General features: G+C 61.1%; 7 protein-coding genes across 7 annotated transcripts; 4 read left to right on the top strand and 3 right to left on the bottom strand.

Annotated features, from left to right (window-relative positions):
- Positions 1-445: 445 nt before the first annotated feature.
- Positions 446-1,209, bottom strand: RHTO_03815 (uncharacterized protein; the record flags this gene model as incomplete). Its single annotated transcript, XM_016417484.1, has 3 exons — positions 446-559; positions 626-722; positions 791-1,209. The coding sequence occupies 3 exons, from the start codon at positions 1,207-1,209 to the stop codon at positions 446-448; spliced, it is 630 nt and encodes a 209-aa protein (XP_016271136.1).
- A 536-nt stretch (positions 1,210-1,745) lies between these two features.
- Positions 1,746-4,500, top strand: RHTO_03814 (MFS transporter, glycerophosphoinositol and glycerophosphocholine uptake; the record flags this gene model as incomplete). Its single annotated transcript, XM_016417483.1, has 13 exons — positions 1,746-1,943; positions 2,143-2,406; positions 2,462-2,566; positions 2,657-2,933; positions 2,990-3,169; positions 3,230-3,292; positions 3,430-3,462; positions 3,530-3,581; positions 3,643-3,707; positions 3,878-3,898; positions 3,961-4,013; positions 4,091-4,152; positions 4,335-4,500. The coding sequence occupies 13 exons, from the start codon at positions 1,746-1,748 to the stop codon at positions 4,498-4,500; spliced, it is 1,539 nt and encodes a 512-aa protein (XP_016271135.1).
- Positions 4,501-5,034: 534 nt separating this feature from the next.
- Positions 5,035-6,616, top strand: RHTO_03813 (uncharacterized protein; the record flags this gene model as incomplete). The annotated part of the gene is made up of 2 exons (XM_016417482.1): positions 5,035-5,049; positions 5,108-6,616. 2 exons carry the CDS (start codon positions 5,035-5,037, stop codon positions 6,614-6,616), a joined length of 1,524 nt encoding a protein of 507 aa, XP_016271134.1.
- A 647-nt stretch (positions 6,617-7,263) lies between these two features.
- Positions 7,264-8,506, top strand: RHTO_03812 (uncharacterized protein; the record flags this gene model as incomplete). The annotated part of the gene is made up of 3 exons (XM_016417481.1): positions 7,264-7,275; positions 7,336-8,359; positions 8,433-8,506. 3 exons carry the CDS (start codon positions 7,264-7,266, stop codon positions 8,504-8,506), a joined length of 1,110 nt encoding a protein of 369 aa, XP_016271133.1.
- Positions 8,507-8,607: 101 nt separating this feature from the next.
- RHTO_03811 (rRNA processing protein Nop9) lies at positions 8,608-11,341 on the bottom strand (the record flags this gene model as incomplete). The annotated part of the gene is made up of 6 exons (XM_016417480.1): positions 8,608-9,241; positions 9,301-9,413; positions 9,477-9,560; positions 9,620-10,627; positions 10,685-11,218; positions 11,288-11,341. 6 exons carry the CDS (start codon positions 11,339-11,341, stop codon positions 8,608-8,610), a joined length of 2,427 nt encoding a protein of 808 aa, XP_016271132.1.
- A 385-nt stretch (positions 11,342-11,726) lies between these two features.
- On the top strand, positions 11,727-13,853 carry RHTO_03810 (hydroxymethylpyrimidine/phosphomethylpyrimidine kinase; the record flags this gene model as incomplete). The annotated part of the gene is made up of 8 exons (XM_016417479.1): positions 11,727-11,769; positions 11,888-12,583; positions 12,641-12,764; positions 12,821-12,986; positions 13,069-13,182; positions 13,242-13,390; positions 13,470-13,603; positions 13,663-13,853. The coding sequence occupies 8 exons, from the start codon at positions 11,727-11,729 to the stop codon at positions 13,851-13,853; spliced, it is 1,617 nt and encodes a 538-aa protein (XP_016271131.1).
- A 301-nt stretch (positions 13,854-14,154) lies between these two features.
- RHTO_03809 (beta-Ig-H3/Fasciclin) lies at positions 14,155-15,843 on the bottom strand (the record flags this gene model as incomplete). The annotated part of the gene is made up of 9 exons (XM_016417478.1): positions 14,155-14,338; positions 14,396-14,632; positions 14,703-14,909; positions 14,963-14,992; positions 15,057-15,210; positions 15,273-15,426; positions 15,495-15,526; positions 15,595-15,659; positions 15,716-15,843. 9 exons carry the CDS (start codon positions 15,841-15,843, stop codon positions 14,155-14,157), a joined length of 1,191 nt encoding a protein of 396 aa, XP_016271130.1.
- Between the last annotated feature and the right edge of the window lie 451 nt (positions 15,844-16,294).

The following is a 16,294-nucleotide window of genomic DNA, read 5'->3' as shown; positions in this document are numbered from 1 at the left end:
CGAAGCACAAAGCGTTTGCGAGGCCGTTGAAGCCACCGCCGACGAGTTTTTCGAGCCTGCGCAGACGATGTGAGCGAGAGAGCCCGACTTGTCGAGTCCGCCGGCCGCAGAACAGCACGATGAGAGAGGGCGCCGAGTGGTTCCCGTGGGTAGCTGCTGACAGCTCGAGCGAGAGTCAGCGGAACGTTGGATATGGGGCAGAGGAAGGAGAATTGCGTGAGAGGCGACTCGAGTCGAGGGATGCGTTGAGAGGAAGTAGGTTGCGTGAGAGCAGGATAGTACGACAACAATTTAGACTAGACGGACGAGTTGAAGGGCAAAGTGAGGAGTCGAGGAGGGAGGAGCAGGAGGGCGAAGAGGAGGAAGTCGGAGGCGGAGGAACAGACGAAGTCGAGGTAGCGGCCCGACCACCAGAGCGCTTGTCGAGCAAGCCACAGTCGGTGAGCTACTGGCCATCCTCGGCTCGGTCCTCGAGGAAGCCGACGAGGACATCAATAACCCGTTCTTGTCGCTTCAGGAGGGTCGGGTCGGTCGTCTGCTGGAACGTCGGGACGCCAAGCTGCGTGAGATATTGACAGTCAGCTCGTGAGCTTGCGAACATGCGAATTGAGCCAGAAGAACGCACCGCGCGCAGCTTCTCCTGCTGTTCGCCCTGGAGTTGCGCCCACCTCACAAGCAGACGGCGGTCCCACTCGCGCAGCCGCTGCGACTTGATGACCGGGCTAATAACGACAGAAGACTGTCAGCGTACAACGAGGAGAGGCCTAAGCAACCGATGAGATGCGCGCACCTCACTCCCGACTGCCTCAACTCGCGCTCGTACCGGTTCCGCTCGTCCTTCAAGCGCAGCTCGAACGTCCTCTGCTCGTCCCACAGCTGCTCGACCTGCTCCAAGAAGTGCGGGTCCATTGCGAGGGCGTTGACGCGCGGGACGGCCTCTTGGAAAGTGAGTTGCGAGAGGTCCTTTGTCCGCGAGTTGAGCGGGTGCGCGGGTGCCGGTGGTGCAGGCGACTGCGAGTGTGAGTGTGTCCCGGCATCTGGCAGTGCACTGAGCGTCGTCAAGAGCGAGTTGAGCTCGTGTTGGGATGGTGCTCCCTCGCTGGAGTGATGAAGCTGGGCGGGCTGAGCGGGGTGTGCGGGTGTGCCGGGATGGCTGTCCTGCGCCTGCCTGAGCGTCGCGAGCAGGCTCTCGAGGTCGTTCTGGTCCATTGTGTGCGCGAACCGTGTGCTTTGAGCGGGACGCAGCCAGCCGACGGCTCTGGTGGACCCGTGCTCCTCACCGGCTTCGACCGCGCGCCCTTCGTGAGGGCTACGAAGAGGCGCGGACACAAGCGAGGGAGCTGCTTGGCACGTTGCGACGAGTCCGGCGCCCCACGAGCTGGTCCTCAACGTGCGAGGGAAGTCGCCGCACGCCGCCCTTCACTTTTCTTTCGCACTAAAAACAGCGACCGCGCTTGCAACGCAGCTCCAATTGCATCGGCCGGGGATGGCCAATCATCAGCAGACCGCCCGGACAATGCACCGGGTGCCCCTCGCGTCCGCCCGCCCTTCCCTCCCTTCTCCCCCTTCTTCCGCTCGAACGTGCTGCTCGCGCTCGCCCTCTTTCTTCTTCTGTTCCCGGTTCGCTGCACACGACTGCTGCGCCCGGCAAATCGATCGAAGCTTCCACGGGCGAACAACCTCGCGGCCACCCAGCTTTCCTCTGCTCTTCGTTCTTTCCCTCACCCTCTCGTCTCACGCCCGCCATGACCGACGCTCTTCACTCGTCGTCATCCTACGAGTCAGACAAGCATTCCGCGCCTGTTGTCCAGTCGCAGACCGCTCCTGTCGTCGAGGACAAGGAGCTCGCTCGCCTCCGCCGCAAGGAACGCCTTTCGAGCGCCTTCACCATCGCCTGCGCTGGTTTTGCGCTCGTCAGCGATGGACTACAAAACAATATCATGGTGCGACACGCTGAAACTCGTCTTTGTCGATACTGGCCATCGCGGCTGACCCTTCTCCTCCTCCGCAGACTGTACGGCTTCTTCCGCTCTTCTTGCTTCCATTCAGCTTCCTTCTCCCACCACAACGTCGTGCTCCGGCTTAATACTCGCGGCGTCTCGCTGTAGAGCCCATACTGATCCACCTTTCCCACCCTCGCAGTTGACGAACGTCCTGTTCGCGCAAATCTACGGCAAGGCCTACTCGTCTTCGATCTCGACCCGCCTCTCCAACTCGCTCACTGTCGGTACCATCCTCGGCCAAGTCTCCATCGGCATCGTCTGCGACCTCCTCGGGCGCAAGCATGGCATCGTCATTTCGACTTTCTGCATCGTCGCCGGCATCATCATCGTAACCGCTTCGCACGGAGCCCACGGCGCTCTCGGTGGCTTCTTCTGGTGCTTTACGATCGGTCGTGGTCTTACCGTGCGTCCACACTCCGCCGAACGAGAGACGTCGAAGCTGACCTTCGCGACTGCAGGGCATCGGCGTTGGCGGCGAGTACCCTTCGTCGTCTGCGAGTGCTGCTGAGGCGGCCAACGAGAAGATGGTTAAGTCTCGCGGACCTGTCTTCATCTTCGTCACCGTGAGTCTCTCTTCTTCCTCGAGAGATCTTTCCTCAAGGCGTCGCCTCTTCTCTCCTCGAGAGATCCCCTCTAAACCGCGCTTCCCGCAGAACCTCGTCCTCTCGTGCGGCACCATCTTCGCCTGCATTCTCTACCTCATCGTCTTCGAAGCAGCCGGCGGCCTCAACGCGAACCTCAACACCGTCTGGCGCACAGTCTTCGGAATCTCGATGGTCCCGCCTCTCGCCGTCTTCATCTTCCGCATGCGCATGCTCAACTCGCAGCTTTACCGCAAGAACGCGATTCAGCAGGGCGTCCCGCTCTTGCTCACGCTCAAGTACTACTGGAGGAGTCTGATCGGTACTTGCGTCGCCTGGTTCCTCTACGGTGCGTTGCCTTTGTTTTTGACGGTTTCGATGCTCATGAAAGATCTCTGCCGCTAGACTTCGTCACGTTCCCCAATGGCGTCTTCTCCGGCACCATCATTTCCTCCATCGTCCACGCCAAGGGCAAGTCGCTCTTCCGCCACACCGCAGAATGGCAGCTCCTCCTCGGCACGATCGCCCTTCCCGGCGTCTTTGTCGGCGCATGGCTTGTCAACAGGATCGGGCGCAGGAACACGAGTGAGTCGGCGAGAACTGAGGACGACCTTCTCAGCTTGCGCTGACTCTCCCTTCTCGCAGTGATGCTCGGATTCTCTGGCTACCTCCTCATCGGCTTGATCGTCGGCTGTGCCTACAACAAACGTACGTGCATCCTCACCTCCCCTCAAGCTGAAGTCGAGCTGACCCTTTCGACCTCCTTGTCCCTTTTCTCCTCGTCCTCCCATCTTCGCACGCTCCCTTGCCCGCGCCTATCACGACGCGAATGAACGCTATCACAGTGATCCACGTCGTTCCCGCCTTCGTCATCCTCTGTGAGCCCTTCTCCCTCGCAGACCGTCCGTGACCATCTCCTGAGCCTCTGCTGTCGTCTCCGCGCAGACGGGCTCATGCAATCGTCAGGAAACTTGGGACCGGGCGACTGCCTGGGACTGTGCGTATGCTCTCCTGGAGCGTCACTAGACGTCTGACTGACCTCTGGAGCTTTTCGACAGCGTCTCGGCGGAGAGCTTCGCCTCTCCCGTTCGCGGAACGCTTTACGGCTTCAGCGCGGCTATTGGTACGTCTAGTTCCACACTCAATGGAGTAGTTGAGGACGCCGGAAGCCGAATCGAACGAAGCGCTGATCTTCCTTGTCGCTGTTCGCCTCCTCCTCGCCTTTTCTCGCTTCCGCCTTGTTCTCTCGACGTCTCCGGCTTCTCCCGCAACCTCTGAACGTTAAAAATGAAGGCAAAGTTGGAGCTGTCGTAGGCGAGGCAAACGGAAAAAAATAGCACTTAGCGCAGCGAGGCTGATGACCTTCGTCGTCGCAGGCACTCAAAGCTTCACCCCGATCCGCAACAACCTCGGCCCGCGCTGGACCTTTGTACGTGCTCCTTTGGCTCCCTCGTGCACCGCAGACGAAGCGAGGCAGCTGACCTTCGCATCGTCGCCCTTTCGCAGATCGTCGCCGCTATCTGCGGCATCCTCGGCGTTCTCGTCACCTTCTTCTTCATCCGCAACGAGTGCGTCTTCTCCTCTAGCTCGCCTCTTCGAACCCTACAATCTGCGTCGACCTCGCCGCCGCCCGGCGAAACCCTCGACTCTTCACTTCCCGCTTGCACTCCTCCGCCTACCTCTCCCTTCCTCCTCCGCACCTCTTCATCTGTCTACTCGCATAGCAGCGCTGACTCCCTTCTCATCGCAGTCTCGGCGGAGACCTCGCCGAGGAGGACCGCAAGTTTGTCGCCTACCTCCGTTCGCAGGGCTGGGAGGGCCACATCGGTGTCTCGGGCAAGGAGGCCCTCGTCGACGCCGAGGAGGGTCCTAAGAACGACGCCAAGGCGAAGGAAGAGATGGTCGAGGACCTTTGAGCGGGCCATCGGGCGGAAGAGTGTGCATATAGACTGGCGAAGAAGGGTTATCCGGGCTCGTATTCTCCTAATTCTTGTCATCTCTACGGGTTTCAGCACTTGCAGCACGCTCCGAGACCATGCGAGCTGCCGCTGCGAGCCAGGCGAGCCGCTGAAAGCGCGACGGGCAACAAGCGAGTCTTCAGACGGCGAGGAGCAACCCAACCGGCAGGCGCAAGGTTGGCGGGAGCGTTGATCGCCTCAGCGTGTGTCTTCGAAGCCCGCAGGTTCTGCGCGAGCCGTGCAGCAATCGTCGTGGGTGAAGTTCACAGGACTGATGAGAAAAGCGGATCCGTGAGACTTCGACTGGCGAGGCGAGTCGCGCTCGCAAAGCGTGTTGTAGCTAGCTCGCATCACGACAGAGGAAGTTTGAAACCCCATACTGCGACGTGAGGGAGGGGGACGAGAGGCAGCCGGCGAACGCGCTCCTTCGCCTCCTTCCGCTCACTCGTCGCAGCTTCCCAACACTCGCTGGATCCGCTGAGCCGTGCCGAGATGACTGCAACCTTGGTACGTACGGTGCCATACCCGCAGCTAGCCGTGCGACGCTGAACTCGCGTCCCCACAGTCCGCCCGCAATGCCGCGACACCTCCCCTCCTCCGGCTCCCGCACGAGCTGCTCGATTACATTTTCACGCTGGCGTACAGCGACTACAACGACGACCTCGATGATGACCTCGTGGGCGTTCAACTCGAAGCGCAACGAAGGCTTGTTCCCGCCGGAACCGTCTGTCGCGCATTGCAACCCTTCGTCACCAAGCACCTATACGGCCGCATCCACTTCTCCTCTCAGACGGCTTTCGCATCCTTCTGCACCGTCCTCCTCGCGACTCCACAGCTCGCCAGCCTCGTGACGGATCTCCGAATCAGCTTGGCGAACGAACTCTACCGGCACTACGACGCCGTCTACGGCGACCGCGCGGTCCCGCGGAGCGTGGAGGCCGCTAACGGGCCAATGACTGTTCCGGCAGGGCTGGTGTCGGCTGCGGCGTCGTCGCTCGTCAACCTCCGCTCCCTCATCCTCGACAGGTGTCCATCGGCGCTCGGCGACCCACTCCTCCTCGACAGCACTCCGACTTCCTTCCCTCAACTCCTCGTTTTCAACTCAAACAACTGGAAATCCCGATCTGGTAGCAAACAAGGCCAAATCGACCTGTTTGCTCGTCTTGCGACTTTCCCCTATCTCATCGACCTCCGTCTCAGCAACCCGATGCACCGGTACCCGCTATTGCCGCGTATCGGTGAATGTACGCTGTCCTTCCCATCCCTCGCCAGCCTAAGGGTGGACGGCTCGGGATTCGGAAGCGAATCACTGTCTTACGACATCGGCGCCTTTTTCCCCAACTTGCGCGTCTTCGATGTATACGACCTCGATGAGGATGCTTCAATACTCCCACTCCTCGGTACCTTACCCTGCACGCTCCAACACCTCTACCTGGATCGAACGGTGTACGAGCCCGAAGTCGACGTTATCGACATTATACCCTCTCTCGCCCATCTTCCTCATCTGCAGACTCTCATCCTTGCACACGCCACCTTCACTCCTCAGTCAATACTGCGTCACCTCCACTCTTCGCCGCAACTGCGACATCTCGGGTTCGGACAGGCGAGCGGCATCACCGACAACGTCCTCGCCGAGATCGCCACCCTTCCGCAAATCGCAACGCTCGAGCTCGACCATGTCATTGGCAGGAAGGGCATACCGCTCCTCGAGCAAGCGAGTCTCGAGCAGCTGAAGCTCCTGCCGGAACTTTGGGAGCCGTACGATTGGGACTGGCAGAAGCCGTACTTCCCACCGGGCGTCACGCTTGAAGGCATCAAGGTGGCTGCCGCAATGGCGCGCAGCAACGGTATCGTCGTGGAGGGAACGGCTCTCGACGTTCCGGAGGACTTTGACGAAGCATGGCAGCGGGAGATTGTCTCGGTCGTCAACGAGCTGTACATCAAGACGGGCGACTTGTCGATGCTTGGGGAGTTGGATGTGACGTTGTCTGAGGTGCTCGAGTACGTGCGCGGGACGGTGCTGTCGTTGCGGGAGAAGCATGGCGTCCCCACACCGCCGATCCATCCTTCGTAGTGGTAGTCCGCCTCGCAACAGCAGTCATCGGCTTTCGCTTGTTCTTCTGCATGCCATGATGAGCTCGCTTCAACGCAGCGTGAGGAAGCGGAAGCGGGAAGTCGGCGCATACAGCCGATGCGCGACGAACAGTCGCTAGGTGAGCTGGAACGGAGGCGCATCGTTGCGTCAGCGAGACCGCGATGCAAAGAGCTCTGTTGATACGCATTCTGAGGATGGGCAAGTGGCTGAATGCGTGAAGGAGAGGAGGAGGAGCAGCCTCAGCAGCGAGGAAGCAGGGTGGGCAGGGAGAGGCGCGGGGACATGTCTGGTCGACGGGGCGACGAACCGGCCTCAAGGTGTCAGAAGCAATGTTCGGCAAACAGTCCCGTCAGGCAACGCTTCGTTGACCGCAATCGCCCTCCTCCTCGCCCAGCGTCGATGAGAATCGCAAGTTCGAGAGAACGCTACGAGGGAGGCTGCGCCTTCGGCCATGCGTGTGCGAAGGCGCTATTCAAGCAGCAGTAGCTCTTGAAAGCCTCTTGGCGGGATGCGAGAGCGTCGACAAGGACCAACCTGCGAGTTCGCCTCTCTCGCTCCTCCCGCTCGCTCGCTGCCGCTTGCTACCGCTCCGTGACCTGCTTGACTGCCTTCTTCTGCTCGCCGGAATGTCTCTCGAGGTACGCACGCAGCTCGCACCGTCCCGCAATCCCTGCTCATCTCGCCCTCCCCTCTCGCAGACCTCATCCCCCGCGCACCGCAAACGCCCCTTCCCGCTTCTCAGGCTCCCGTACGAGTTGCTCGACACGATCTTCGCGTACGCTTACGAGGACGACGAACATCCCGAGCCGGTCTGCCGCGCCCTTCGCCAATTTGCCGAGCGGCGCTTCTACCGAGACGTGAAACTTGTCAACTACTCCTTTTTGGCCGACTTCTGCTCGACGATCAATGAAAGCAAGCGTCTCGCACAACTCGTTCGAACCCTCGATCTCGACTTCTCCTGCTGCGAAGAAGAAAACGACCCTGAGGAGCACATCGAGCCAGGACATGCTCAGCGTACGGTGACCGTCAAGTCCTTCACGAAGGTGCTGAGCCGTCTCATTAAACTCAAGTCGCTTCGAATGGTCGAACTGGACAAGCAGCTCAGCCAGGTCTTATCAAGCACCCGCCTCGACTCGTCTGCCTTGCCGGAGCTCGAAGTTCTCGACCTGCACGAGATCAAAACCTGCGTGCTCGACGAGGGTGTATGGGCTAGGAGGCTGTCGATGCTGCGGGAAGTGCGCCTTCATAGCTCCGTCGGACCAATCCGTCTGCCCCGAGCCGCAACGACTATGCAGGCGGACACACTCGCGCTCTCCGGCGACGGCCGCAACCCGTGGCCTGGCTACGAGCTCTGCAAGGCCTTCCCAGCCCTGATCGCGTTCGAAGCGCGTGACTTGATGGACAGGTCGCAGTATCTTTCGGTCGTGCATGGTCTGCCAAGGACCCTCAAGAGGCTCCGACTCGAGCAAAGCGTCGACTTCGTCGCACCCGGCTCTCTTGACGACATCCTACCGGAGTTTCGGGACCTCGACAGTCTCTACCTCTGCAACGGCACCTTCACCCTGCCGCGCCTCACGTCGTATCTCGTCGCGGCAGTCAATCTCGTCTCACTCGGCTTCAGCATCGGCGCTCCATTGACGGACCGCTTCCTCCTCTGGCTTGTGAAAGGCCCAACTCGTCCGGCACACCTTCAAACCCTCGTGCTCGACTACGTGACCTGCCGTCGCGGGCTGACGATGAAGAGCCAAGGATACAAGCTGAGCAAGGACGCCGAGTTCACCCCTTTCCAGCCAAGGATACAAGCTGAGCAAGGACGCCGAGTTCATCGACCAGTACTTGTCCGACATTTACTCTTACATGCATTTCTAGTGCGTGCGTTGCTTCCTCCCGCGGATTATTCGAGGAGAACGGAACCGAGAGATGTGGCTGAACGAGTGGCATGGAGGTGAACGACCGCTTGCAAGCAATCTCTACACGCTCGCCTTGATTGCCGACAGGACATCCTCGAGCCCGGCGACGTCCCGCTCTGTCCTGTCCGTCTTCGTTCTCTTCGCCTTGCGCTCGCCATCACCGCTCGCCTTCGCCTTCTTGCCCGACGCTGCCGACGCAAAAATCTCGTCGACCTCGTCCGCCTTCCGCTCGCGCTTCTTCTTCTTCTGCGTCGCCGGCTGCTCCTCCTGCGTCTGCGGCTGCACAGACGCCTTCGCTGCCTCCTCCTCAGCCCTCAACCGTGCCTTCTCCTCGTTCGTCCGCTGCGCCATCTTGGCCTTCCACTCCTCCCGCTTCCGACCCCACAGCGGCAGCTCCAACTTGCGAGCGAAGAAGTGCGCCCAAGCGCTCCGCTGCAAATCGTTCTGCTTGTCAAACAGACTCTGCGCGATCTTGTCCTTGAGGTAGACGTCGGCCGAGGCGAAGCAGCGTTCGGCGACGCGCGAGCCGATGCGGTCGTCGGCGAGGGTATGCAAGTGGCCGAGGAGGGAAAGGATGAAGGTGCGGAGAGCGCGGGGAGGAACGGTCGAGGAGGTGAGGAGGACATCGAGGACGCGGGAAGAGGTGGCGGAGCGGGAGATGGCGAGGAGCGAGTCAAAGGGCAAGGCGGTGACGCTGCGCGAGGATATCGACATGAGCAAGGTCGCGAATGAAAGGGAAACAGTCGAACGCACCTGTCGAGCACCACCTGGTTGTGCGGCGAGTGCATCTTGAGCCAAGTCTGCAGGAGTACGGATCCCTGCGTCGTAGGTTCGGGTGTCGCGCCGTTTGCGAGTTTCTTCCAGTGCTGCAAAACATGGGAGGAAATGTCAGTCGGAGGAGAGGGGCGGGCGAGGGAGCACGAACGCACCGTCAGGCGGTTGAGGGTAAGCACGCAAGGCACGACGAGCTTGCGCTCCTCCTCCGTTCGCAGGCCGAACGTGTCGAGCATGAGCTGTGTTCGTCAGAGGTTAGCAAGCCCAACTCACGGTGAGAAGAGTAGAAGAGGCGCACCCCGGACACCTCTGCCTCGCTCGCGCCCAATCGGCTCGCACTCTCCATCAACGCCCTCAGCACACCCGTTCGGTAGTTGTCGATCCACTCGCCCCTTCGCTCCTCCGCAATTGCCCTCAGCTCCTTGACCAACGCATCAAGCTGCTTCTCGTCCACCCGCGCGACACCAACCGCGACGACAAAGTTCGCAACGGCGTTCGCGGCGAGTCGATGCAGCTTCTGGGCGAAGAAGGTGGACCAGAGGGCGTCGAAGACGGGTTTGGGCGCGAGGGTAAGGAGCATCTCGAAGGTCGGCGACGAGGCAGGGTGTCGCAGCAAGCCTGCGAGGTACTCTTCCCGCAAGTCGCTCGTCGCAGCTGTATTGGCCGTGCCGACCTCGCCCGAGGCGACTTCGCTCACAAGGCCGCACAAGACGCGATCGGCCCATCCGCCTGCCTGCCAACCGCCGTTCGGCTCGAGCGCTTCGAGCTCGACGAGGATGCGCATGACGGGTCCGGCAACTTCGTGCATCGCTGCGCGACGAACGCCGTCGCCTGGAATCGACGCAGTTGGGAGCGCATGTCCAGTCGTCGGGTCGACACCAGCCGAGTCGAGCGCATAAAGCCGCTCGTACATGTCCTGCAACGCCTGGCGGAACTCCGAAGGCGTCGCAAAGCGCTGCTCAGCCGCCGACGCCCGTCCCTTCCCCTTTCCCTTGCCCTTCCCGCCGTCCTTCTCCTTCGTGAACGCGACATCGTCCGCCAGCCAGTTCTTCCCCAGCGTGGCCTTCCCCTGTCCGCGGCGGAACTGCGCACTCTTCTTGCTCCGTGCGGCGGGGTCGGTCGAGGAGGCAGGAACGCCGGAGAAGACGAGGAGCAGAATACGGATGCAGTGAGAGGCGAAGGGATCGTAGATCAGGGAGGGGAGGTTCGGGAGGAGCTCCGTAAGGCAGGAGACGAGGAGGGCGGACATAGTAGGAAGACTGTCGGCGCTGGCGGAAGACGGGCCGGTAGCGATGTTGCCGCGAGTCTGTTCGCAAGGAGGTCAGTCGGGAGGACACAAGTGAAGAAAGCGACTGCTACGCACCTCGCGGTCAACAGTCTCGCCTGCGAGCTCGAACAGCGTCTGCAGGACGTGACTCGCGTGCCTGTGCTTGACGAGCTTGTCGTACATGCCGGTGAAACGGTCGAGCAAGACCCGCTTCGCAAAGTCGTCCATTGCGTAAAGAAGCTGTTCGAGCACGACGCTTGTCTCGGGATCGCCTGCGAGAGCGACTTCGTGTCCCGAGAGCGACTCGAGCGCCGAACGGAGCAAGAGAGGTCGCTCGTCCTCGATTTCCTCCTCGACTTCCTCGCCGTCCTCGTTCACGATGATCTGCGTCTCGCGCTTGCCGAACCCATTCGCCGACATCTCTTCGATCTGCTCAGAGATGCGCTTGAAGTAGGCCTTCGTGTCGGGGTCGGGTTCGGGTAGCGCATCAGGGTCGACCGGGCGAGATGACGAGGGGTCGCCGCCCGTCGTGGGCAAGCCGTCCCAATCCATGCGCGTCTTGCGCTCCCTCTCCCGCTTCTCCCTCGCCAACTGAGCCGCAGCCTCCCTCTCCTCCTGCTCTTTCTTCAGCTGTTCCGAGCGAGATGCACTTGTCAACTCCTCGCTTCGCTCAAAGCAGGTGTAGCGGCCTGCACGTACCTTCTTCTCCTCCTTGCGCGAGTTTGCGCTCTTGCGCTGGCGCGGGCGAGGCATGGCGAGTTGCGATGAGGGTCGTCGAGCGAGCGAGGTGAGGAAGAGCTCTCGTCGAGCGGGAGAAGCGCTGGGCGGTCCAGAAAGGTTCAGCAAGCCAGGGGGAGTGCTCTGCAGCTGTGCAGGCGTGTTCAGCGAGCGACTGCGCGTGAGGTGTCGGGTTGACCTCTTCCCCTCGAGCTTGCCCAAGAGGCATCCCTTGACCTCGCTCGACTGCTCTTAAAGGCGCTGCTAGACTGCTAGATTGACTTGCTAGAATCTCAGTATCTCGCCAGTACCGCTCTCGCCTCGAACGACGCCGTACTCGCGCTCGCCCATCCTCATCGCCTCGCCCAAGTTCAACTACTCTTTCCACCCTTAACACAGCTTTACTGGGCCTGCTGAGGACATGCAGACGACTGTACCGAGGGTCTTGACCATTGCCGGGTCAGGTGCGCCCGCTCCAGCGATCCGATCCGTCGCATCGCCCGCTCACCCCACTTCCTGTCTCCCTCGGACCCCTCCTTTCGCCTCTTGCTGCGTCTGATCCGCTTGATCTCGCACGCACAGACAGCGGAGGAGGAGCTGGTATCCAAGCCGACCTCAAGACCATTGCCGCCTTCCACTGCTTCGGCACCTCAGCCATCACCGCCCTCACCGCTCAGAACACCCTTGGCGTCCAGGCAGTCGAAGGCGTCTCGCCAAGCTTTGTCGTCAAGCAGATCGAGTCCGTCTTGGACGATATCGGCACGGATGCGATCAAGACCGGGATGTTGTACGGCGAGGAGACGATTCGGGCGATTGTTGACGTGCTGGAGAAGCGGTACGGACAGGACAAGGAGAGCTTGAGGCTCGTCGTCGATCCTGTATGCGTCAGCACGTCCGGTCACTCGCTCCTCCCCCTCTCGGCAGTCGACTCGCTCCGGAAGGACCTCCTTCCCTGGGCCACGGTCCTCACGCCCAACATTCCCGAAGCCGAATACCTCGCCGGCTGGGAGTCCGGCACGATCAGCTCAGTCGAGGACATGGAGCGTTGTGCGAAGGAGTTGGCGAACACGGGAGCGCGGTGGGTGTATCTGAAGGGCGGGCACATGCCGATCGAGAAAGGCGAGGCGGGGGAGAGGGTCGTCGTCGACTTGCTGTGGGACGCAAAGGCGAAGAAGTCGACGACATGGGAGCGACGGTACCTGGACGTCAAGAACACGCACGGCACGGGCTGCACGCTGGCAGCGGCCGCGGCATCAGAACTTGCGCGAGGCAAGACAGGTGCGTTCGTTTCTCGTCCATTTGGCTACAGCTGTGCTGAGTGGGTCATTCTCGCAGTGCCCGAAGCTGTGCGCTGTGCGGCAGACTTTGTCGCCTCCGCCATTGCAACCTCCTACTCGATTGGCAACGGTTCAGGCCCCGTCAACCACTTCCACGGTCTCATGTCTCGCACCCTTCCCTTGTGAGTCCGCTCCTCTCTTCACTTGCCCTTCTCTACTGACGCATCTTGTCGCGCAGACCGAACCCGCACTCCCCGACCCCCTTCACCGACTATCTTATCGCCTACAACCCCTCCGCCTGGTCCCGCTACGTCAACCACCCGTTCCCGCAGGGTCTCGCAGACGGTACGATGCCGCTCGAGGCGTTCTTGCACTTCATCCAGCAAGACTACCACTTCCTAAAGGTTCGTTCCATCTCGTTGCTCGCCTACGCTCATCCACTTCGGATGGGTAAACTGATCCGGTATGATGGCGATGTGACGACAGCAATACGGTCGGTCGAACGCGCTTGCGGCTTACAAGACGGAGGACATGCACCTCATGGCCGGCTCGATCCAGATCGTCAACGACGTCGTGCGCGAGACCGAGATGCACGTCAAGGTGCGCGTTCCCCTCTCCTGCTTCTCCTCTCTCCCATCTGACACGGTTGGACGGCGCAGTACTGCGAGAAATACGGCATCTCCCGCGCACAGCTCCAGGCTATCCCGGAGAGCGTGACCAACATTGCCTACACGCGCTACGTCCTCGACGTCTCGTCAAAGGGTGACTTGCTCGATGCGAGGGTCGTCACGGCGCCTTGTTTGATCGGGTGCGTCTGCTCTCGCTTGATCGGCTTCCGCCTTACTCTCGAGTGAGATTTGCTGCTCATTGCCCAGGACTGCGCGCAGGTACGGCGAAGTGGGCCGTCGACTCGTCAATGCCACCACCGGCGTGAACCGCGACGAGTCGGCGAACCCGTACTGGGGGTGGATCGCCGAGTACGGAGGAGAGTGGTACCAGGGCGCGGTGAAGACCGGTATTGGTGCGTCTCTCCTCTCCTCGCCAAGCTTCCCTTCTCCCGGAGCACTAGCTGACGGACAGGAAGAGGGTGTGCAGACGTCCTCGAACAAACACTCCACGAGTCGCCTATCTCCCCCTCGCGACTCGCCGACCTCGCCCGCGTGTTCGAGAAAGCCACCGAGCTCGAGATCGCATTTTGGGACGCGGCGATCGAGGCGGGGAAGAAGAAGAGGGAGGAGGTGTTGGATACCAAGGGGGGGATGCCGCAGTAGCTTCCCGGCGGCGCGTGCGACGAGGCTTAGAGGAGGGAGGAGGAGTAGAGCGGTATCGATTAACGCAAGTTCGTCCGTACCTCTCGCAAAATCTGGAGAGGAACTAAGTGGATCCGAATGCATGTACGGGAGAAAAGCAAGCGAGATGGCTTTTTTGGGGTACGGAGACACTTCAGGTTCAGCAGACTTTAGGGGAGGCTAGAGAAGCGGACGACGACTGTCCTTTGACGATTGTCGGTAGTGGAATAGGCACGAACGGGGTGGCGGGGATCAATTTGAATTCTCGGAGGGTTTAGGTTCTTCAAGCGAAGACGAGCGCTCCGACAGCCGCAAGCGCGCCACCGAGCGTGAGCGACTTGGTGATGTCGAGCGAGCCTGCGCCGCTCGAGGGCTTCGAGGAGCCGGAGGGCGACGAGCCGGTTGCGGTGACTGCGCCGGTCTGCATGCCGGTTTGCGAGGCGCCGGCCTTGGAGGCGGACGAGGCGCTGTCACCACCAATCGTCAGCTTGGCTGGAGGAGGGAACAGAAGGAGGGGAACGCACGCAGAGGCAGCAGCTTGAGGGTTCGACTCGGCATTCGCGAGGACCGACCCAATCAAGTGGACGACACCGTTGCTAATCGGAATGTCGGCACGAATGATCTGAGCCGTCGCGTTGCTCGTCTTGACGAAAGCACCGGTCGAGTTGGTCATGAAGGAGATTGGGGCGCCGCCGGCGGTGGTGAGGTTGCCTGCCGAGCCGAGTTGGGTCGAGTAGGCGACGGTGCCGTTGAGGACGTGGCTGTGACGCAGCGTTCGTCAGCATCTCGAAGTCGAAGAGGGGAAAGTCGAACGGCGAGCGACCGACGCACTTGAGCAAGACATCGGCAATCTGAGTCTGGTTAAGCTGTCCAATCATCGACATGGCTGCCTGGAAAGCACTGTCGACAGGCGCGAAAACGGTGATTCCCCTCGCGGACGCAAGGGCGGGGACGGCCTGAGGAGCGTATTGCTGGAGCGCGCCGACGAGGTTGGTCAAGCCGGCGGCTTGGGCGGTCGCGGTGAGGTTCATCGGGATCCTGTGCGGTCATTGTCAGTACTTCGCAACGTGAAGACGCTGGGTAGGACGCACGAGAGAACCTGGGGGACGACGTAGACGTTCCTGCACAGCGAAACGAAGTCAGTCCGTCGGCCTTCTCAAGCTCAGAACTGAACGGGCAACGCACAAGTTCTGGTACTGAGTAGCCATGGTCGAGGTGACGTTCTGCGTCGCGCCGATCCAGGTAACTTGCTGAGGCATCATGCTCATCGACGAGTTGTTGCCGTTCGACGACGAGTTTCCGTTGGTCATGAAGACGCCGACTTGCGACTGGTTACCGGCTGCGGGCCGTCGATTCAGTCGGGCAGAAAACAGCGAGGACGGAAGGGGAGGTCGAACTTACGCAGCTGGACATACATCGAGTCGTTGAGCGCCGAGCGGAGGATCTGGTGTCCCGAGCCGTTGCTCATGAGGTCTCCGCTGTAGACATGGTAGAGGAGGGTGTTGGCGACGAGGGCCTGGTTGCTCGTCACGTTCTGCGGGAGGGCGGCGAACGCGTGGATCCGCGAACGAAGTTGTCGGTCAACGACCTCGTCTCGACGGAGTGCAGCGGAAGTAGACTTATTTCGTTTGAGGGCGCGAATACGGTGTGGTTGCCTGGTATAAAACAAGCGAGACGGTCAGCGACGAATTAGAGCGTCACGCGGGTTCGAGTGGGGACGGACCGTTCTGGAGGAGAGGGAGGAGGGTTGCCGCATTGGCCTGGGCGAGGCTCGCGAGGGTCGTCAAGCTGTGCGATGCATCGTCAGCGACACTCTCGGGCGTACGAGATGGAGCGGGACAGACTTGGCAGCCTGGAGGGCCTGCAAGAGACCGGCGGCATACTGGGTCGAGTTTCCTCCGCTGCCGGTCGAGTTCTGCGCCGATGCGAGTGCGAAGAGTGCGGCGATGATGGCAGCAGTCGAGAACTTCATCGTGTGCGTCGTTTCGAGGTGTACGAGGGAGGGAAACGAGGAGAGAGAGCACGAGGAGAGCAAGGGCGGGCAAGTGGGGCAGCCGAGGATCGAGCAAGCAAACGGGGTCGGCGTACGGGATCGCCCAGCTTCTGCGCAGAGACACCGCCACGCGCACGGTGCCGCCATCGAGATCGTAACAAGGTCGCGGCGAGGCCTTGCGAAGGTGAGCAGACTTATACGTTCTCTTCTCTCTCTCCGCTCAGTATGGACGGAGGCAAACTCACTCCGATGCAACAGACACGAAGCAATGATCAAGCGCAAGCGAGAGGAGAGGGGAAGCTAGACCGGGGGAACTCAAGTCGCTCCTCCTCCTCCTCCTCCTCGCTCCTTGAAGGGCGGCCAGTACTCACGCCCTCCTTTTCCCTCGACTCAGATCCTCATCGACCCGCCCTGGCGCTCCTCCATCGCG

The sequence above is a fragment of the Rhodotorula toruloides genome (genome assembly GCF_000320785.1).
Source record: "Rhodotorula toruloides NP11 unplaced genomic scaffold Scaffold23, whole genome shotgun sequence".
In the NCBI taxonomy this organism is placed as follows: domain Eukaryota; kingdom Fungi; phylum Basidiomycota; class Microbotryomycetes; order Sporidiobolales; family Sporidiobolaceae; genus Rhodotorula; species Rhodotorula toruloides.
The sequence above is the reverse complement of the archived record's forward strand: the minus strand, read 5'-3'. Positions and strand labels throughout refer to the sequence as shown.